This window comes from Orbilia oligospora (genome assembly GCF_000225545.1).
Source record: "Orbilia oligospora ATCC 24927 unplaced genomic scaffold scaffold00006, whole genome shotgun sequence".
In the NCBI taxonomy this organism is placed as follows: Eukaryota; Fungi; Ascomycota; class Orbiliomycetes; order Orbiliales; family Orbiliaceae; genus Orbilia; species Orbilia oligospora.
The window spans coordinates 1410154-1432089 of NW_011645563.1; the positions used below are offsets into that span (position 1 = coordinate 1410154).

Below are 21936 nucleotides of genomic sequence, written 5' to 3' on the forward strand. Positions count from 1 at the left end.
TACTATCCTTTGCTGTCCAACAGACCGAATCCAACGATGCCTGAAAATAACCCTGCAAGGTCGTTAGTTACTTATGAACGACACTAAACATCGGCTTTCCAAACAATCGCGATTTGATTAATTTGGTTCTGGTTCCGCTTTACTAGTCTGCGTCTAACCGCTTTGGGCCTCGGTTAACTGGCCACTCATGGTTGGGAAACATGCCAAGATTGATATTCGCTCCTTGGCGTTATCCAGCTTAGCCTCATGGCCATGACGATGCATGCGACGCGATGGTCGAGGTGCCAGTCGGCTCGACATGCAGCCAGGACAATATATACAACAAGTGCTCCTTACTTAGTACTTGTTAATTAAGTAGTACTTAGTACCTATTGTCGATATTATAGAACTCGCTAAGTGGGCCGATCTTGGGAAACTGAGTTTTGTGTAATATACTACAACGGCTAAGCTAGGTAGCGCTGCGAGATCGAGATGTTGACGAGCTGCTTTGAGCTCTGGGTTTTGAATCTTTCACATGTGGTATGATGTCCTTTCGATCGATCTAATTGATTACGATATAGACACTGACCCTAAGCCGCATGCGAATGCTACTCCGTACTAGGTCCTAGCTATTCCGCTCTAACTTGAAATTATCTGTCACAAAAATTTACTAATTAGTACTTAGGTCGTCTACAGGCTTTACACTACCTCTTTATATTATAGGTTGGCGATAGATGGATGTGCAGCTGACTTTAAATTGATAGCAGAGCGTCGACTCACAATTAGAGTCGATTGAGAATGATCTAGAATCAGTTTATAAATTTATACCGATCTCACTCCGAGACTTGATAGTATGAATTGACATCATGCATCATGCTAGCTCTTGGTTAGTATTTCGTGCTGCAATTCCGGATCCCGGATCACACCGCACTCGATTACATCGGTAGAAAACTGGACATATCTTTCTCAACATTCCGATTAATCCGGGGATCGATATTTCCGCGCCAAACCGGTTCTCTCTCAGTCACTTCACAGGCGGACTCAAACATACGATCGAAACGCGATTCTTATCCAGCCTGGCACCAGACAAACCACGCCTACATGGGCGATCGTTTTTCTAAGCGAAAATACCTGATACTCACCAGATGCGATGCCTAAATGACCGTGGAGTAAAATTTTCGAAGCGGTTTAGCCCGGTTATGCATTCCCAAGCCGCAAGCAGCCTATCAAAGTTTCGGAGGCGAGCGCGCGGACGCAAGGAGTCGACGATTACATATGCATCATGCATCCTCAATGACATATTTGCGCTGATACCAGGTATGTATATTTACACATAAGTATATCGACTAGCTTTCAAGTACTCTAAGTAATTCCTCTGGCCTCGTTAAGTCATCTTCACTTGTCCATTTACAATCGACGCGGTCCATATTAACAAAATAAATATTTAAGTAACACTGGTCTCGTTCCTAGACGTCACAAAGGGAGACATAGTAGCACTCTAATAGGTCACTTGTAGATGTTTGGCTAAATATAGGCATACAATTAATCAAGAAATATGTTATGTTGAGCTTAATATGCGTAGAGGAGCATTAATTCTGGTTTACGAGACAAGAAGTACCCATCTAACAACCGGACTAATGCGTCGCAAGAATTTCATACGGTTAGTACTAGTACTAGTTGTTAGGTAGATACATATATTTTATAGTATACAAGCAGACCGGCTCGTTCCACAGAGACTATATATATACCTATATCAATATCTATATAAACACTAGTGACCCTCGAGCTTCTTTAGCTTCAAAAAGTAGAATTGTACGAATATCATATTGATACTTACGATATATAGTTTATACCATAATATTCACTATTTAATATAAGAAATGGGTGCTAATAACTCAGTCCCAGGCCGTCCATCGAGCTCAAGCGCCCCGGTGCCCGATATTATTAAGATTAATGGCCACCAAGTTGAAGACGGCCAAGCTGGAGACCACCATCCAGTGGTCGCATCTTGGTTTCTCGGCCCTCGTGCTGAGAACTTCAAGTACATGGCTCAATCCTTCCTACAGGTTCTCCACGATCAAAAAGAAGCCCGCCATAGCCTTTTCCCCAATGATCCGGCGTTCATAACTCCGGAAATCCAATCCGACGAAAGGTTTCAAGCATCGATTGAGTATTTGAATAACCATCTTCATTTACTATCTGAAAAACTAAGCACAAACTGTATTCCATTTTGGAGTCCGAGGTTTAATGGGCACATGAATATGGATACTACTATGCCAGCACTGCTTGGGTGTACGTCTTCTAGTTCCCCCCTTAAGTGCTTTTGTTTTGATTTCTAATAGTCATACTGAACATGAATAGATTTGACAGCGATGCTGTATAATCCCAATAATCTTGCAATAGAAGGAGGTCCTTTGACCACAATGCTTGAGATTGTCGTCGGAAAACAGTTGTCTGAAATGCTTGGCTATAACGTTGTTCCGAGTCACGATCCCTCCGTCCCAGTAGGATGGGGACATATCACAGCCGTAAGTCCGTTTTCCATTTTCCGCTTTCTAACTATGATATATATAAAATACAGCCAAGCTAGCTATATTATATTCATATTGATGGCTTCTTGTCTATCATCTGCATACCCGGTTATATCTTTTGATTGCGGTAGCTTCTGGGAGACTTTCCTCCATATATCCCAAGAACTTCCTAGCAAGCAAACTTATGCATGAATATTAATACTCTGATATCAATACCTGAAAATAACCATTCTGACTGTAATTTACTCCACCAGGACGGCTCTATCGCCAACCTCGAAGCCATCTGGGTCGGTAAGTACTTCTAGCCATCCCCAGTCGTCATGAGAATATCGACTTGATTAAACCTAACCTATTAAACTACTTAATCAATTAACCAAAATATAATAGCACGCAACCTCAAATTCTATCCACTATCCTTATTTCTCGCTATCACCGAAGGCCCCTTAAAATTCATAAAATCCAATCCAAGATCCCTAATAGTCCCACTTTGTGATGGTAATAAAAAGCCTTTCGTCGACCTCACAACATGGGAACTCCTCAACTTAACCCCTGATGCTGCCATGAGCCTCTCTAATCAACTTAATGAACTCTATGGAATCTCACAAACAGCTTTAACTAAGGCAGTAACGCCGTATTTGATTCAGGATACTGGTAGACGCTGGCTTGAAAAGAAGTTTGGGATCGAGAATGAAGCAGTTATGTTTGTTAGTACTACGGCGCACTATTCTTGGCCGAAGGGTTGTGGTAGGTTTGGTCCTTTATATACCCGTATCCCAAGATCCTAAGATGATACATGACGCTCATCTTTTTTTTCTGTTTCTAGCAATTACCGGCATCGGTGCAGCGAACATCATCTCCGTCGACGTCGATCTAAACGCTCGTATGTCAATCTCTAATCTGAGATCTAAACTTTCTGACGCCCTTGCCAATAAAAGAGCTGTCTACTCTGTCGTTGCAATAATTGGCAGTACCGAACATGGTGCGGTCGACCCTCTGAAAGAAATACTTGAAGTTCGCAAAGACTTCCGAAAACAAGGTCTATCATTTCTTATCCATTGCGACGGCGCATGGGGCGGCTATTTTGCATCAATGGTCGATGTTAAAACGAAGAGGAAAAATAGTATTTCAAATAGTACTAGAAATCATACAATGGGGTTTGTACCGAGACAAACTTTGAATCCTTATACTATTGAGCAATTGGAGTCATTTGGAGAAGCGGATAGTGTTACTATTGATCCACATAAGTATGCCCCCTACCTCTTAATATGAACCCTTTCCTACTCTATGGGCTTACTAGGAGACTAAAGCTTTCCCTCGTTATAGATCTGGATTATGTTCCTACCCAGCTGGTGGACTCTGTTATCGCGATGGTAGGCTCCGCTTTCTCGTCACTTGGCAGAGTCCGGTCGTTTATCGATCCGGTGATCAGAGTATTGGTATATATGGTGTTGAGGGAAGTAAACCAGGCGCGGCTGCGGCTGGTGTTTGGCTTTCTCACGAAGTTATCGGACTCAACAAGAATGGCTATGGAACATTACTTGGAGAAGGGGTCTTCACTTGTGCAAAGGTATGTAAAGACATACTTCTTTCTAGAAAACTCCTGATACACCCCGGGCCCTACGCTTGAGGGGTTTGCTTTTGCAACCATTCAGCAATGCTAACGGCACTTCCTATGTGCTAGCTTCACGCAAACTGGGCCACTCTATCCACGGATGAGGATAACTTCATTGTGACTCCGTTTAACAGACTTCCAGCTGAGGTCGATGGGAAATCCCCTGAAGAAATTGAGAAGCAGAAAGAATTTATTCGAAAGCATATCATTAAAGTCGATAATAAAACTCTTGCAAAAGATAAAGCAGCTCTGGAGCTTCTTAAATTGATCGGAGGCGATCTTATGGCGAATGCTATGGCTTGTAACTTCAAGTATACAGTTGGCGACAAGAAGGTCCCAAATACTAGTATCGTAAGTAGTTACTTATACCTAATATACATCTAAGATTGCTCACCTCTTTTTACATATTTCACTGAACATAATGTTGACAAAAACTCCACTAGGTCGAAGCGAATATTATGAACACTAGAATATTCAACCGTGTCTCCGTCACCCGACCTGGCGAGGAAGTCAAAAAAAGAGAACTATTCCTCACTTCCTCCCAATTCTCGCAAGAGAACTATGGCGAATGTCTCACTACTTATAAAAAGCGACTGAGCCTTAAAGGGTCGGATGACTTATGCTCTCTCTTAAACGTCACAATGAGCCCCTGGCCTACGGACGGAAATTTCCTGACGAATGTTGTCGTAGCAGGATTTAAGAAAATCGTTCAGGAAGAAGCTCAGGTACGACTTCTGACCTCTAGATACCTAGACCTTTCAGCAGGTTAGATTTTAATACTCATATAGTATGCTATTGCCCGAAACACAACTTCCCCCGATTTTCACGGTTTCGTCATGCAAGGCGACTCCCCCCTTCATCTCGTTCATCTCCCCATGTTCAACATGAAAAACCACCGCTACCAATTGATTATTACTGGAGATCTCCCCGCCGATATTTTCGAAATATACAAATCCGATAAAGCGGCCAACCCGCGTGCCGTGTATCTGCTTGGAAATAAAAACGCAGACATCCTCGAAGAACTTGTTAAAGCCACTGAATTCGAAGCAGTAATCGATAAGGGGTTCCCACCAGACGATGGATCCCATTGGCTTAGTGGGTTCAAACTTACCAACATCAAATTAGTTCTGAACCAATCACTAGAGCTCGATGATCTTAAAAAGGCGTTTCCGCATACTGACGATAGACTGTACCCTTCTCGAATGCCGTTTTGGATGTATGGAACTAAAGAGCAGACCCATATTGACCATGTCCTAACGTGGTCACCAAACGCACAGCTCAACAGTGAATGCGTAAAATGTGATTTTGAAAGAGAACTTACAGAAGAGGAGTTGAGTAATATCGTCGTCTGTACATTTGACGGCTTGGACGAGAATTTCATGCAACCAATGTAAGTCTTGTTCTTTTGAACTATTCTTATAGTATCCATAATGCCATCTAAAGGGTATAACTGACAATAACTCCCCAGCGCCAACGATCCCGGGCAAGAAAACCCAAACACAAATTGGCATACCCCTGGTCTCCCCTTTCATCGTTCCTCGACCTTCTCGGTCGAAATCTACTCAAATTACCACGACTCCCAATCCGATGCCGCCCCATTAACAAAAGGCACCATAATCCTCGGCGGCTGCTATGCGGACTGGGATATAATAAACGATATCCCCAGTAACCCCGGTGAATATAAGACGGACCCCCTTCTCGAAGATTACGATATTTTAAGTGATACCCCGGACTCCTCTGGTAAACATCGAATCCGAAGGGGAAGTCTGAAGCCAAATCTGACGGAAAGGCATCCTATTCATAACGCTTATAAGGAATTGTTGGATAGGAGGCGGATTGAGATTGCCAAGGAGTGGACTTTGGGGTTTGAGCCATTTGAACGGTGTAAGTCGGTCATAGCAGGGAGCTTGGAGAAGAAGAGTATGAAAGTAAACATCAAGAAGCTTCTGAAGAGGAGGAATATTACTTTAGAGGACTTTTAGGCCGGGTATGGAGATATCCACTTTTGTCAGATGTACCTGATGTTTTGTGCAATTGATATCTACGTTCACTGCTGGAAGACCACAGGGTATCCCGTCCGCTCTGCCTTACTTAAGCTTCCAAGCGGGCGCTCAGTAGTATAGTGGGTGACCGACACCTTGATTGACTCTATTACTTTACACGAGGGTTCACTAGGGAACGGGGTTCTTTAATATATACACAAGGGCATGAGACTAAAAAAAAAGGCTAGTCTAGCTTGTATTAAAACGCTTCGGCACGCCCAAAAAGGCTCGGTCAGTACAATTTTATATAAGTAGGTAGGTACCTAGGTAATTTTAAAGTTTAGAAAGAACAATAGAAAAGAAAATAATGTTAAGTCTCAACCTAGTTGATACAGTATATGTACTATGTCACACAGTCTCGTAACCAAACTGTGTATGTCACATTATATAGAGGCTATTGAGGAAATACCAACACAAATATGTAAACTACTAGTATACGTAGTCTCGACGCCAATTTTACAAATTACTTAAATCGCGAACGGTCTTTATCAGGTAATTGTAAGAGCCAAACTCACTTTTTATATAACCTTCTGTTGGTGAATCACAATAAATCGGATTTTATATCTATAGACACGGGAAGCTATAAGGGAAAAGATGGTCCGGTTTTTTCTAAATTGCATACAATCTTCTTCTCAACTCGAAGCTTCCTCCCTTTCAACATACATCCCTCTAAAAGTGAACAAGGTAATGTAGCCATATAAAGATCTCTTGGGGAACTAACCCACGACTCCGGTATCTACAGAATATCTCCAAGTATCCGAAGATTCCAGATATTAAATATAGGTAGGTGATAACTATCATCGGATTTTTAAATCTCATCACGAATCAACCTCCCCAGCGGCCACTCGACCATCCCCAGGAGCCTCCTCATATCCATCGTTACAACTTTGCAATCCCGAGTTTCCCCATTCACACTATCTTTGTGAAAGAAAAACACATCCGGGTTTTTTAAATAAAGTCTTCTTTCGCTCTAAATACGTACTCTATAGATATATATAGAGAGAGAATTCAATACTTATTACTTGCTATAACCGTTCTTCGTTGCCTTTTTTCCCCCATAAAGTGCCACCCTTTTTTATTTTCGTTTTCGCAAGCCATGGACTTCCAAGTATTCCTGGATTCATTCAATGAAGTCCCTGAAAACGCTACTGCTCTCCATGAATGGGCCGCAATTGAGCTCGAAACCATTCGAGCCCCTGGAACTGCCCGTAAATGGGCACAAATCGATAAAGAACTAGAAATGATTGGACCAAAACTTCTCGGCTGGAATCCCTTTCAATCTGAAGTTACTCTTCGTATGTTTCCATTTGCAAAATTTAAAACCTGATATTGAATTCCTAAACAAACTGCTAATTGATAAATCAGATACCCTGAAGTCATACGGTAGACTCGTTTGTATGAATTACCAACGCTTGGGAATCAAAGTCCGAGCCGTTGGGATCCGTCGCCGCTTCCAAATCGTTTTCGCTAAGGTATATTTATATATATCTGCTTCAAGTATTTTGATACTTCGTTGACAAGTTTTTGGATTATAGCAAAAAGAAATACTCGACATTACCGTACCTCGATCTTTCAGACTAAAAGCGTTAAATGTAATTAAACATTTAACGAAAGAATTCGGTCTCTCCACTGATGTTATCGACCGGAAATTCTGCGGAGTACAGGAAACTTCCTTGGCGGTCAGATATCTCGTTTCGAATACCGCTATAGAGTGCTCGGACCTGGTATATATATATGCTTCCGCTGTATCGTCCTTTCGTTGTACCAGATTTCTAACTTCGAGAGTCCCCCGCAGGCTGTAATGTATGGCCTCATATACATCATCGCATTATACCACGGCGTCAGGCCGGGATCGATTACCGTTTCGAAGGGATACCCTGACTCTGAAACATTGCTCTGGAAGGTGGATAATTAATTCCCTTCACTTTTCTTCCCTGACTTTCTGAAAAAAAGAAAAAAAGAGGATCCGGGGGGGCAAAAGGATCCTAAAGATTCCTTCGTTATAAGCGGTATCCGACTAATTCTTTAATATAAATAGGATGTGAAGTTTGAGCAGATAAAACCCGGAGTTTGGAAAATAACAGTTAAATACAACTGTTTGAAGAACTGTCACGACAAGGAGTCCCGCTTGTAAGTTTGAATTGATCCCATGGCCCATTCGATCAAGACCACTTTTACCAAATCGTCTTGCAATATACAATCTATTATTTATAATCCAATGAATGATTAGAGTTTTATTTCAGAGATCAATATCCACTCCGTAAAAAATGATCATGGTGCCAGCCAAGATTGTCAGTAACGATTTATCAACTAACGTTATTATACACATACTTTAGTCTAGAATTGTCCCTTGATGAACTCAAGGATCCCGAGAATCTCCATTTGGATCCAGTAATACAATTCTTCGCATGGGGCATACGCCGCGATGTTTTTGACGGCATTCACTCTTCCTCGGATTTGGCGAATTACAAAAAAAAATATTTGCCAGTGAAAAAATCAAAACAAAACACTCCAGTTTTTGTGAAAGCTGTAAAAGTCGGACGAGCCCCTGCTAAACTAACCCAAAATAGTGCTTTAAGTTCAGAGGCGTTGATCAAAAGAGTCCATACCGTCAATATCCAAATTGGACTTCCAGAGGGCACCACGATGACTTCTTGGAGGAAGGGTTTCGCCCGTAGTATCCAAAGACAGTTTGGCGACGAAATCGCCCGTGAACTGCTAGGCCACGAGCCACGCTCGAAAATATTAGAGGTAAGATTTTCAAAGTTCCGTAATTGATCTTATTTGATCATATGGTCTAACAACTTTCAACCTAGCGCCATTACCGCGGGAAACGGACAGATTTTAAAAGTAGCGGGGTCATCACGGGGGAGGACCCGAAGGGTGTTGGAGATGATAGTGCCCATTGGGCAGGTTCATACCAGTAATATATATACAATAACCCCTTATATTTCTCTTTGCATGATCACAGTAATGTTCTTTCGCATTATCCGTACGTGCGTGCTAACCCAATAAATCTCAAGAGTTCCGGGTGTCCAGGATGTTGCATTGACGAAATTGGAAAAGGCGAGCATGCCTAAAACTACCAAATATATGAAGTTGAAGCATAAAAGGGAAGAATACAGAGCCGGAGAGCTCGAAAAACGTGAAACCGTCGCAGGATTAGAAATCTCGGGAACCCGAACCAAAAAGCTAAGTTGGTCCGCTGAAGTGTTTCAAACCATTGGCTTTGATGAAGACCCGATATCGATGGACGACGATGGTGCCGACGTTGATGCTTTGTTTAAAGAGCCGGCGACAGGTGTCACATGTACACCTGAAGATCGATATGGTGCTCTGGAAACCTTGATCAATCTAAAAAAAATCCGAGAACTTGGGGTTTGGACTTGCCAAATGAACAAGAGGGACGGAAGTAAATGCGGTGCTAGGTTAGCCATCAGCGACGCTTCTATCGCCTCCCTGTGGTACAAAATCTTTGACATATGTTTTCCATACAGCTTCAAGACGCTTTCCCGCTTCGAGGACCATCAATGGTTCCAGCACGATTATGCCGCCCCGTATAAAACAAAAATTCCGGCGCATTTGAAAAAGGAGTACGGCAAGATTCAGGCAGATAGAAGAAGAGTCCGCGATCGTGCGAAGAAGGATTTCGAAACCAAGGGTCAAATTGCGGAGTCAAAAGATGGGGAAATCACTATTGATTTGGACGACGACTTTATCGCGCCGTCTAATTCTGAAAAGCCATTCCCTCCGCAAATATCGCAGGCCTCCAAAAGGTAATTGGTTCCAGAATACTCCTCACGAAAAGTTAATTATATCTCAAGCTTATGAAATATATCATCTTTCTACTAGGCATGTTGACGATTCGCAGGCGGGTGTAGAGGAGAGGCTTTCTAAGAAGCCAAAAAGCTGTAAGTTCTTGTTAAATTTATCGAGGGAATGAATTAAATGCATATATACGCTGACTTTTTTAACTTCAAGTTAAGAAATTACAGAAAAAAAATGCGTAAACTCGGATCGGGCATATGATAATGGGAGGGACGCAGATACACCCCCTGCCCGCTTATACCGATTTCGGGTTCCAACCGATCTTATATATTTTGATATATATCCACCATTTTATATGGCTTGGTAAATTCGTTTCCATAGTTTTGTCTCTTGCGCGCGCGCGCGGTCGTTTTCGAAACTTGCACCACCATCCATTGGGGATGCGTGCTAGACTTCCCCTTCCCTACTAGTAAACCTACGCCGTTTCCTTTTTTCCCCCTTCTGTTTCTCTTTTTTTTCTTCTTCTATTTCTCTTTTTTTTTGTATCAATCCCAAGTCACTACTTATGCATTCAAAGCTCAGAATGCACTCCCCACTTGCGCCTGGTTTACAATACCCTTTTCTTAATAAACCTTTGTTTTTTGGTGCGTCTTTCGAAAACCCCTTTTGATACAGTTTCTTTGTTGAACCCTACTCATTCAATGTTTATACTTTAACTATCATACCCTTCCTACATACTTATTACTTGGCTAAACTATTAATAAGCTTTAATCTTAGGAGGGGCAAGGTGAGAATATATGTATTCGGTTTAACTATTAAAGCTAGCAGTATTGTGATTTTTTTTCTTCTTCTTCTTCGAAACCCTTCAGATCGGTGTTGGAGGCAACTATGGCCACGTCCTGGACTACATATAGTTTATGATTACAGGGTTTCCTATATATTCTTTCTTTTGAGGAAAATGTTAGTAATAGAGCAATATCATAGTGTGAATCGCGCCTAACGTAGGTCTTCTTTTTTTGCATCTTTTGGTTATTTTTTTGTGATTTTTTGATGCTTCGTTCGTCTTAGGGATGTCGAAAATTGGATGTTCATGATACAGGAATGCAGAGTTTTCTGTTGTTCTTTGTTTGGCCTTACAACTACACAGTTTGGTTACGAGACTGAGAGTTTGTGTTGTGTTGGGTTTTTCTAAGACCACAACAAAAATTCTGGTGCAATTAGATTGGGACCACAACGAGACCAGGTCACTGCAGTTTATGAGCCGGGATTGAGTGGCCTCGGGGCCGGCTACGACCTAATAGGTATCTCGTTCTAGTTTATAATTATATATATATGCGAATTTTGTATCTATGATAATTTATTCCCACTAGAGTATGTAGTAAATTGTGGATTGATTTAAGTCGAGTTGGAGGATGTAAAAAATCTGCCTACCTAAACGCTGCAGATTGACTCCCACCCAAGAACAAAATGTATTAAGTAAAGGCTTGTACTTATCGAAGCACTATGACTTAGATAATAGCAAAGACACCAGTAATTAGTTTCATGCCTGGAGTGCTCGTATAAACCAACTAGTGACTGCAAATGCCCACCAATCGGAACCAAAAGTTATGCTCCCTCTAAAAAAGTTCAAGTTTATTCGGCGTCTGGGAACGAGACTACAAGTTTATATAAACTCTGCTGATAAAACCGAGTCATATGACGAATTTGGCCTTCAAAACATCTGACGAATAAATTCTGCAAGATACCGTCGGTTTCCAGAGTGCCCCCCGTAAATTGGCCATGTTACTAGTCTAGTTGTTTAGCCATGTTACTACTATTTTGGTTGTGTCGTTAGTTTAGCATGGTCTCACTTGGTTGATTAGCATAGACATTGCATACGATAAACTTGTTGCATTTCTCGTGTTGATCGACCATCGCAAATATGCGATGAACGTCACATCACCAAAAACACCCATCGTGATTGCGACGCCAATTCTTCTCTAAATCAGTTGATTTTTAGTTCAATCGAACGCTAAGATCATCATCTAAAAATGGTGACCCATCTTCAAAACAATTCTGAATTTTGAAAATCAAAAAAGTCACGTGGTGTCGCGCGGTTGAAGTCTTTGGGTTGCACGACGTATAAATTTTTAGTGCGACCGCCGGCAGAGCCCCAAAACCTTTAATTCAACGTCAAACATTCGAATCCCTGCTTCAGGTTTGGTCATCTTCACACATTCACCATAAAGCTCATGAAAAGAGGGAAAGTGAGAGGAAAAGAGTGAAAATGTCGACTTCAATGGAACCATTCGCCCAGTCCTTACTGCATCTGGCCCATCCAGATGATGATGCAGAAGCGACCCGTATATACAAAGAAAAAGTCGCCTACCGTCCCCTCGACTTCCGAAAACTTACTGCTTCCACAGCAAAACAAACCGACCAACGAGCCCGTCGACGCGAACTGCGTCTTGCCAAGAAGTTAAAAAAGGCCTCGTCAAAACCATCGTCAAAGCCGAAACCTCTGTCTGCACGTGAAAAGCGTGCGTTAGGAGTTTATGATATCCCCAAGGAAGCCCAGAAATATGCAATCTACGAACCATTGAATAAACTATGGATAGGATACATCCATGAAATTCTGAAAGGAAGCTTTGGAAATAATGGAACAGCCGGTCAAGCGACGGCGGCTAAGCTTTGTGCTGCGGATTTCCACGGCTGCGAAGTTGAAGTTGTGAGGAATCGTTGTCCCAGCCGAGTGGGTGTCAAAGGGATCGTGGTGAAAGACACGAAAATGACATTCGTGATTGTGACGAAGAAGGATGAAATTAAACGTATGTCTCCTTTTCCGGGGGAAATGAAAGGATGATAAACCTGGAGATTTGTGATTTTGGTGTTCTAATGACTTTTGTATAGATATACCGAAGGAGCACTCGGTGTTTCGGTTTGAAATACCGTGGCCAGATACGACGAAGGAAGGTGCTGAGCCGATTGTTCTGGAGTTGCATGGTTCGAATTTTATGTTTAGAGCTGCGGAGAGGATGAATAAGAAATTCAAGGCGAAGGCGATGGATGACTTGTGAGAGGCTTCTCGGAAAGCAAGTTTGGTGTATTTGGAGATGCTGGGAGATGAATTCGCAACAGAGGTCTGAGCTTCCAGTCGGTCTCTATCGGTGGACTACATCATAGCAACGGACCTTAGTGGACCATATCTACACGATTATTTGGCTCTTGTCTGTCTTAGGACAAATAATTACGGGGTAGATACGGTGTCACCATCCCGCTGATCACGGGGAAGGAGGCTTGGGTGAAGATGAATGAGTGGTACAATAAACTCTGCAGCATCAACAGAAGACTCTTCTCTCATCCCGCATGTCCTCGCTTATGTTATCTTCCGTTCTCAAAATGCTTCTCTTACAGATACTCTGCGGCTTCGGCTTTCTCCTAGCACCCTTGACAGCGGCACAGAGTGTCGTATACACCACATCCACAACCACAATCACAGAGTTAGTTGTCTGCACGACTACTCAATACACCACAAAATCTCTCGACTATTGTCCCTGTACGGCTGTATTCCCTTCCGTTTCTCGGTGCACTAACTGCCAGACTTGCTCAACTACTTTGGTATCGCCAACTACATCATCGGGTCCTTATCCGACCGGTGATGAGTTTACTGTTGACCTCACTATCGGCCTAGATACTGGTTACGAGAGGGTTACGCTATCCCGAGTTGGTAATACGGTTGGAATAGGAGGAACAGTAATAACATTCAATCTTTCGGACTCGGGATTGCTGCGAGACGTTCTCACGGGGGATATTGTCTACGTGATATTACCTACTGGCACCCTCCGTAAACGATTCGAGGGGTCGGTCGACTTGCTTATCGGCCCTACTCCACCTTCTACAGCTTCGAAGACGACCTGGTATAGAACTAGGCAAGGCGAATTGAAGTTCGAGATCGGGAAAGGTACTTCGAGTTCTATTACCCTTGCCTTCGGGGTCGCTCTTGACGAAAGTGACCAGATTGATACCACCGTTCCAATTCAAATGTACGACATCTCGGAAGGCGTGCCGTCAGATATTGAAACAGGCATTGCTGAGCAGAGCTCCGTTACTGGGAGTGTACCGATAACCAGGTCAGGCGAGGAACCATCTACAATCTCAATAACCTCGTCCTCAAGAACTTCACTATCTACCTCATCTACGGAGAGCTCGGATAAGACTTCTTCGTCTACGAGCAGTACGAGAACAATATCCACACGGACAACTATAGCCACACGGTACGGGCCGACAACCGGGATTTCGACCACCACTCAGGGGAGCGGGGTTGTAATCATAATCATAACATTGCTACAAGCCACACGGACTGCTACGCTATATGGATCTACCGCTACGACTTCCACCGAACCGTTCGACCCACATGCGCCGACTCTCACGGTATACGCCGTATCCATACAGGCTATTACTACCGTTACCTTCTATGGCAGTGTTGGTTACACTTCTACTCCAACTATCGGGAGCGTCTTCCCTACTCTCACTGCTATCGCCGAATTGCCTCAAGTTACGATCACGAACACCACCTACGGGTCCCAGTTCTCGACCATAAGCTTTCAAGAGAATTCGTTGATACCAACGATCACTATATACCTGCAGTTCACACCGACTACAACCATTACGACAACTTCATATGTGTGGAACCAATTCCCGATAGTGACGACGACTATCTATGGCACGGCGCCGACAGCGACTGAGTTGATTATCAGCAATCAATACAGAGAGTATTTTACTACGACTGCGACTTTCGACTCAACGATTACGATTGGCCCAGATAACCCGACTGCTACTATATCCTTTTTTGTCAATCCGACGACCACATTTACCGAGGGCCAAATAATTTTGCATTGGAATTTCACTTCAGGACAGACATCAACCGAGACGCCCTCTCAGACGCCAGGGTATACCCGTACTATTATCTTACATATGGCTTACCCAGCCGCTTCTTACATACGCTTTCAACCCTCAGACGCAAACCCGGCCTCGCCTCAATACTTTGCTGCCTCAACAACTTCGCTTACAGCGGCAGGATACTCTGGTGTAACCGCCTGGTACTTGCTTACCAGGGCTGCTACAAATTGCACATTCATATATCTCAACGATGAACTAATACTCGCCACCGATCCAGATTCTGGAACCCGTCTTCCGTTTCCAGGACGGTTGTGGTCGTTTTGGAATCCCGTCGAGCCGACCGGTAAATCCCTACTCATGTTTGTGCTTGACAGTGTGGTGTCAGTGAACCCCTCAATAAAATCACGAATAATGCCGATTACGACTGTATTCGCGAATAGAGACCTGGTGACTGTTCAAAGTGGGTTTACAAACTATCTTATCACGAGCCAATCGGCCAACTTTTATTATAATGCTGCAACGGGTGCGTCGTCGACTTTAGGAGACTCTTATACGTTTAGGCTCCTTAGCACGGAAGAGATAGTTGTCGCTACGACTGGAAGGAGGAATTCATTGGTGGGGAGCACGATGATGAGTATGACATCGTCGGCTCCGACAGCTTCGTAGCTTGAAAGCCCGGGACAGAAGCAGAAGTTTGGTATATTTATCTCGCTTTTTTTTTTCTGTTTGTATGGCGTGAAGGCTTCTACTATATGAGAGGTTTCTTCCACGATCCCCGTCTTATTTTACTTTTTTCTACTTTTTGGAAGTCTCGACTTGGAAATTGGGAAGCGGATATTTAGAAAGCCTGAAAGCTGAAGGCGGCGGCTTCTGTTTTTTCAATTAAATAGACCGTTTGGGGCAACAAAGCCGAATAGTATTGCAGTCCTCTATTCAAAAGTCTTGAAATCAATACCTTGCCATAACCACACCAATTGCAAGTCTTGCCAATATGATCAAAATCTATCTCACTTATAAAATCGATGTATAATGATAAATATAACATGGCAGGTAGAGTTGGGACTGTGTTAACAGCCCTCTGGGAATATATTAAATACTATTAAACGAATAAACAATATATCGATCGCAACTATCCTCATCGCGACCCTAGGGTTCTCCTTTGACACCCACAGGAGAAAAAAGCTACTGAGGCAATCAAAAATACCCGCTATTCCTAATCTAATTGTTATTTCACCAGTGATATGTACTTTCCAGATCACCATAAACGTCTTCCTATCTATTTTTTAATCCAGCCGAGATCTTACTACCTAAGATTGAAGTACAAATATGACCCGATCTACGTGAACCGCATGAGGCAAATTGCAACAAAAAGATCTTTCAAAAGCGGAATTAATTGTATGCAAAACTCCCACAGGTTGACGTTGAAAAGTTTTCGTAGCCTCGAATCCGGGAGTATTCGGAAGAATGGAGCTGCCTTGCACAATATATCAAAGAAGCTATTAAACGTGCGGAAAGAGTTCGGCAGCGATTAAAAGTGCTTTCGAAGACATAATTGTAATATAGTTGATTCACGTTGAAAAAGTGAATATTTATAGTAGTAACCAAACAATACTAGCTAGCCTTTCGTGATACTTCAATGTACATACTCAATTTATAAAGCCCACACTCTTACTCCATTATCCCAAACTCCGTCATCAGATAACTTAACAGTACCCCCAACTTCATCCTCTAATTCATTCGTCTCCTTTTCTCCATCTTCTTTTTCGTCTTCGGACCCAGAATCAAATTCAGACTCGGTTTCATCCTGCAAATTAACGCTCTTCCTCTGCCCCGAACTGGTCGCCAAAACTTCTCCACAAGGATGTACAGCAACAGCAGTCACCGGATCCCTCGCAGCCACAAATTTCTCTTCAGGCTTTAAATATCCTTCCTCCTCTTCCTCCCCCTTACAACCTTCAAATGGTTTCCAAATCCTTACTATCCCATCTATCCCCCCAGCTACAACAACACCACCCATCCTCTTATCTCCAGTACCATAACTAGAACAATAAGACACTCCAAGTTTTTGATTCGTACCCGCATTTCTACCCACCAACACCGACCAAACCTCCGCAGGATATCGTAGATCGTAAATAAACACCACATTACTCCTTCTCTCCGCCACCACCAAATGATTTCCATTTTCCGTAAAGGATATATTGGTAATCCCATTACCCCTAATACTCCCCGGGAAATTCTTAAACTGTGAATGAGTCTTTGTAGAATTTAGATTGATAACGTTAGTAAGTACTCCATCTTGATAAGGAGAGCTGTACAACAAAACTCTTCTTGAGAAGGTCCCCGCTGCTAAAGTATTTGTTTGGTGGTGTAGTGATAAAGCGGAGATTATACTTCTAGTGTTTGCATTATCTAAGTCCGATGAGGATTGGATTGTTGATGAGGAGAAGAAATTTGGTACTCGGGTTTTTGGGTTGTTTTTATTGGATTTTCGCTTTTTACCGGTGGTGAAGGTTTCCAGGGGACCGGAATTATAGCGGGTGACGTCGAATAGATGGATTTGTGAATCTGTTCCTGCGAGGAAGTGGGTGCCCGTTGTGGTCCAGAGTAGAGAATGTGGGGTTAGGTATTTTTCCGTCGTGGGGTGGATTAGAGGATAACTGGCGGTTATGTGGGGGTATAAAAGGTTACGGAGGTGGATTGGTTGGGAATGGGTGGAGGTTAAAAGTTGGGTTGTGGATGGGTCTGAGAGGGTGAAGAAGGGGTAGAGAGATGTGGTGAAGGGGGTTGTGGGGGTGGGGGTTATGGAGTAAGGGAGGAGATGATGAGGGGTGGAAGAGGTTAGGAGGTCGGGGGGTCTAAGAAGGTCTGTTAGAGGTTTCTGTGAGAGGGCGGGGCATGAGTGACTTACGCTATGAATGTACGGATGAAGTTATCCTCGGTGATGGCGACGAGGGAGGTGCCATCTGTCGTCCTGCAAGTTCACATGTATAAGTAAGTACCAGGGCATATATACTTCAGTATTTTGAAGTCATTCGAGGATTTTTATGTGATACTGGGGGTATTCAATAACATACCATTCTATGCTTCGAAAGACGTTACTTCCAAGTTTATTTGTCTTGCCGACAACCTTTCTATAATCCAGTTGATTCCCAATTTTCCCGTTTAATGCATTCCCCTCGCGTTCGTGTGATTCGGAAATGCCAGTTTGGTAGATATCACCGGTACCAGCGACGAGGCGTGGTGGTTTCCATATTTCTGGACGGATAGCTTCCGCCATTTTTTCGCAACTTTGTGGCTGAGAAACAAATAAACAGATATCGGAGCTTCGGGGTGAGCTCGACGATGTACAATTATAACCTTTGAGGCCTATGATACTTTCTTTTTATACACTGGATTTTTAGACATATCATTCATTTTTATTAGCTCGAGATCTTTCCCATCATTTTTTATACTTCGATCTTTCAAAGAATCAACTCACAAAATACAACAAACTTGGTCGCGTTTTTTGGTTTTCTTTGTGGAAGGAATGGGAGGTCAGAAACCATCTACAAGACGCCAGCGTCTCGATGTAGTAGAATACCGACCCTGGTGAAAGTTTGGATCATTCAAGGGGTTGGGAGGTGCTCTTTCGAATTTGATATTGATATATCGATATTAAGGACGGGGCGAAGAAGAAGAAGGAGAAGTCAACCAGCTCTCGCCCGGTCACGCTGTGGTCATAGTCACCTCTGTTGTATTTTGGGCACAACAACGCACTTTCCTCGAGTCGACAACTATCATACTTCATTTCGAATCCAGCCATTTATCACATGCTCGATTCTCGAGGAGATATAAAACCATAATCATAACTATCTACACAGGATATAACAAGAAACATGGCCACCCCACTGGCAATAACCTATTCCTCTCCTTGTTCTTTCCTCAGCTACTGCATCTCCCGCTCCGCAGCTCGACAATCCATTCTCTCATCTTTCCCTTCTTCATACTCTTCTTCTCCACCTACAAAGGATACTATAATAATCTGCTCCACCCGCAGTACTTTCATCCGAGAGATCCTAGTCGACCTTAACATCCCTCTAGACGACATTCCACCTCTAAACGACACCCAAGAACTCTCCTCCGCTCAAAGGTTAATCCTACAAACACCCATCTCCGCACTTCTAACCACAGATACTATATCACTGGTTTACTGTCCCACAATCCACCATTTGAGGGCATACCTCTCTTCTCTTAGTAGTAGCAGTAGTAGTAGTAGCGGAGGCTGCAATACAAACACTGCTATTAATACATCCACACCCGTCCTGTCACAATCAGAAAAATATCTCCAAAGACCATACCTAGCAATCCACTCCCTCCTACCCCTCCACCACCTCTCGACCGAATGGTCTTCTCAGGGACTTTCTCGGACTTTATCGTCGATAGTCTCGACTACGATATCGACTTCAAGGTGTTTGTTACTATCGATATCGGAGACTTCTGTTACTTTTGGGATCGCTGCTGAGTTGCCGTTGATAAATTCAAGGATGATGAGGAATAATAATAAAAAGAAGGGGTTTTATGGAGGTGAAGGGTTTGAAGAGGAAGGAGAGGGTGGGGAGACGGATTTGAGGTTTGTGGGGAGGGTTAGAGATGTTTTGAAAAGGTGGTGTAGAGTTGTTGGGGTTCGGGAGGTTATGGATGGTGGAGGGGAGGGGGGGGAGGAAGAGGATGGTGAGGAGATGATGGTTTAGTGTCTTTTCGATATTCAAGTCGGTCAGTTTATACTACAATTCTATGTTTTAACTTGTATGCTATCCTACAATGCACGGTATTTACAACCAAAAAGAGAAAAACTTCATAGCTTAAGATGTCTAAAAGAGATAAAGCTTGAAGGGTTCACAAAGGAAAAGTCTTCCCGCTAGCCACAGTAACAGGAATATTCCCAATAACAACCCCACCAACCACCAATTGTTTCTTAACCTTCCACTCCCACTCCCCCATCATATCCCCTCCGACCCCAAAAGTTGGAAACCCGAGTACCCTATACGGAACTTTCCACCGTCTAACCGGTTTCAACTCTTCTTCACATAAAACCGGTAATACAGTCCTACTCTTCCCAGGAGCTTCACCTTTAAACCTCACCTTCAACCTACTCAACATCTGCTTCCCACTCAAATCCGTGGTTGCATCATATTGTATACCATCATTCTCAAGACGGTACATCACCTCCTTTCTTGTACCCGTAATAAACACTCGATCGGTATACCCCTCTTTTAGACGGGCCCAAAAGGCTTCTGTGTGATCTTTCGTATCACCTGAATATCGAAGCCAGAAACGACCGTCGAAGAGGTACCATTTATTCGGATCTTCGTTTGGGTCTATCATCACTTCTGGAGTATCTGTTTGTCTTTTTGCGGATTTTCGGATGTATGGTTGACGGTAACAGGTTAGTAGGACCCCCTCCTCTCGGTTTTTGGCAGGTTTGCAGTAGACTGCTTCCCAGAAAATGTTGTTTTCAGTGATTACGCCGCCGTAGTAACCTAAATTACCGACATGAGGTCTGAAATCTTTCCTCTTTTTTCTCTTTTGGACTTCTTTTTCCGTCTCTGTTCGTCCTACTTCTTCGTTTGGCGTTGATGATCCGCAATTTTCGATGTCATTGTTGACGTATGAATAGCTTTTCCCTAGTGGGTCAGTAGTTTCGAGTATATTCTTCGCCACTCTGGACATTTGTACTAGATCTATTCTATCCATCGGCGAGATTACAGCAGCAAGGTGGGCGAGAACGCGGGTTAGTAGCTTTAATGGCATTCCGAGGAGGTATAGCGGGATGTATGCCTCGATTACGTTTGAAACGTGGATGTGGCGAAGGACGCAACGGGAGAGGTACCAGTCTACTAATTCCTTTGTTTTTGCATTCGAAGCTGCGATGGAGGAGGAGAAGTTTAGAAGGGAGGTTGTGGTTAGAGCCTTCGGGAGGAACTGGGGTTTTGAAGTTGGTTTTGAATGAGGAGGGAGGGTAAGAAGTGCACGAATTGCATTTCGAGGAGTTAAACCGACGTTTTTGTTCGTAGGGTCTTCGTGCCATGATATCTTTTCGGTTGTCAGAGTTTTTCTTAGTTGGTTCTATTCTTCTTATTAGCATCCTTATTATATCCCGATCATGGCAAGAGCTAGTCTCGAAGCCAGACGCCGGGTCAGAGCCTCAATTTCAGAAATGAGTTTCTTATAAAATAGTATATATACCTTGAACACCCCCAAAAACGGTCTCAAAACCACAATATCATCTGCCCCATAGATATCCTCACATTCCGGTAACTTCGCAACAGGACTTATCCCCGCCAACCCAGCGGTTCCACTGCCCCCCACCAGTCGCATTAACACAGTCTCGGCTTGATCGTTCGCATGATGTCCCGTTATCAAATGGGATATTCCATATTGTTGACACGTCCGTGCGAATAAACGATATCGTTCTATCCGGGCCGTTCCTTCCACTTTTAAATGTGAACACGAAGAGAATGCGGAAATAGGGATCGTTAAGAGGGAGGCGTGGAGGCCTTTATTATTTTTTTTGGGAAAAGGAAGTTAGTGAATAGGTTTATCTTTCGATATAAGGAAAGTATATGGGTGGATATACCCATCCTCTCCACCTGCTCGACCACGCTCTCCGCTTCCTTGGTACTCTCCTTCCGTAACCCATGATCAACAATCATAGCTCTGAAATCAGTGACCTGGAATTCATTCTTAAACGACGACAGTTTATGCGCCAAATGCGCTAGTGCCATCGAATCTATCCCACCAGAGACAGCAATACCTATTTTTCTCACCACAAACGGTGTTAGCATCCTACATTCCTTACAAATTACATCTTGTTAAAAAAAAGAAAGAAAGAAAGGAGGAAGAAGAAATAGTTACCGATCTGTTTAGGTATCTCAACCGGTTTATTCTTCAAAGCATAAGCCTGCTCCAGTACCCCACGCAGTAAAGAAACAAACTCAGTAGCCGCGAGCGGTCCCGTTTGGCTTACAGCCCGTACGGGGGATCTAAGTGTTGCCATGATTTATTCCTCTCAATTTTAATTTTTTTTACGGGAATAAATAGTTTTCGAAATGTGAGTAGTAAAAACCGGGGAGCTCTATGGTTCTAG

The 21936-nt window shown here is 43.2% G+C and overlaps 7 protein-coding genes across 7 annotated transcripts; 5 read left to right on the top strand and 2 right to left on the bottom strand.

The window, feature by feature from the left end:
- Positions 1-1859: 1859 nt before the first annotated feature.
- Positions 1860-6104, top strand: AOL_s00006g429 (uncharacterized protein; the record flags this gene model as incomplete). The annotated part of the gene is made up of 10 exons (XM_011119738.1): positions 1860-2271; positions 2341-2507; positions 2765-2801; positions 2898-3254; positions 3334-3754; positions 3834-4077; positions 4192-4473; positions 4566-4847; positions 4911-5512; positions 5591-6104. The coding sequence occupies 10 exons, from the start codon at positions 1860-1862 to the stop codon at positions 6102-6104; spliced, it is 3318 nt and encodes a 1105-aa protein (XP_011118040.1).
- A 1156-nt stretch (positions 6105-7260) lies between these two features.
- On the top strand, positions 7261-9944 carry AOL_s00006g430 (uncharacterized protein; the record flags this gene model as incomplete). The annotated part of the gene is made up of 8 exons (XM_011119739.1): positions 7261-7459; positions 7530-7636; positions 7700-7888; positions 7960-8067; positions 8203-8294; positions 8501-8915; positions 8981-9087; positions 9188-9944. 8 exons carry the CDS (start codon positions 7261-7263, stop codon positions 9942-9944), a joined length of 1974 nt encoding a protein of 657 aa, XP_011118041.1.
- Positions 9945-12198: 2254 nt separating this feature from the next.
- Positions 12199-12988, top strand: AOL_s00006g431 (uncharacterized protein; the record flags this gene model as incomplete). The annotated part of the gene is made up of 2 exons (XM_011119740.1): positions 12199-12739; positions 12822-12988. The coding sequence occupies 2 exons, from the start codon at positions 12199-12201 to the stop codon at positions 12986-12988; spliced, it is 708 nt and encodes a 235-aa protein (XP_011118042.1).
- Positions 12989-13310: 322 nt separating this feature from the next.
- AOL_s00006g432 (uncharacterized protein) lies at positions 13311-15476 on the top strand (the record flags this gene model as incomplete). Its single annotated transcript, XM_011119741.1, has 1 exon — positions 13311-15476. One exon carries the CDS (start codon positions 13311-13313, stop codon positions 15474-15476), a length of 2166 nt encoding a protein of 721 aa, XP_011118043.1.
- A 985-nt stretch (positions 15477-16461) lies between these two features.
- On the bottom strand, positions 16462-18087 carry AOL_s00006g433 (uncharacterized protein; the record flags this gene model as incomplete). Its single annotated transcript, XM_011119742.1, has 3 exons — positions 16462-17665; positions 17719-17781; positions 17885-18087. The coding sequence occupies 3 exons, from the start codon at positions 18085-18087 to the stop codon at positions 16462-16464; spliced, it is 1470 nt and encodes a 489-aa protein (XP_011118044.1).
- Positions 18088-18685: 598 nt separating this feature from the next.
- Positions 18686-19540, top strand: AOL_s00006g434 (uncharacterized protein; the record flags this gene model as incomplete). Its single annotated transcript, XM_011119743.1, has 1 exon — positions 18686-19540. One exon carries the CDS (start codon positions 18686-18688, stop codon positions 19538-19540), a length of 855 nt encoding a protein of 284 aa, XP_011118045.1.
- Positions 19541-19685: 145 nt separating this feature from the next.
- AOL_s00006g435 (uncharacterized protein) lies at positions 19686-21846 on the bottom strand (the record flags this gene model as incomplete). The annotated part of the gene is made up of 4 exons (XM_011119744.1): positions 19686-20915; positions 21036-21346; positions 21427-21603; positions 21705-21846. 4 exons carry the CDS (start codon positions 21844-21846, stop codon positions 19686-19688), a joined length of 1860 nt encoding a protein of 619 aa, XP_011118046.1.
- Positions 21847-21936: the final 90 nt, after the last annotated feature.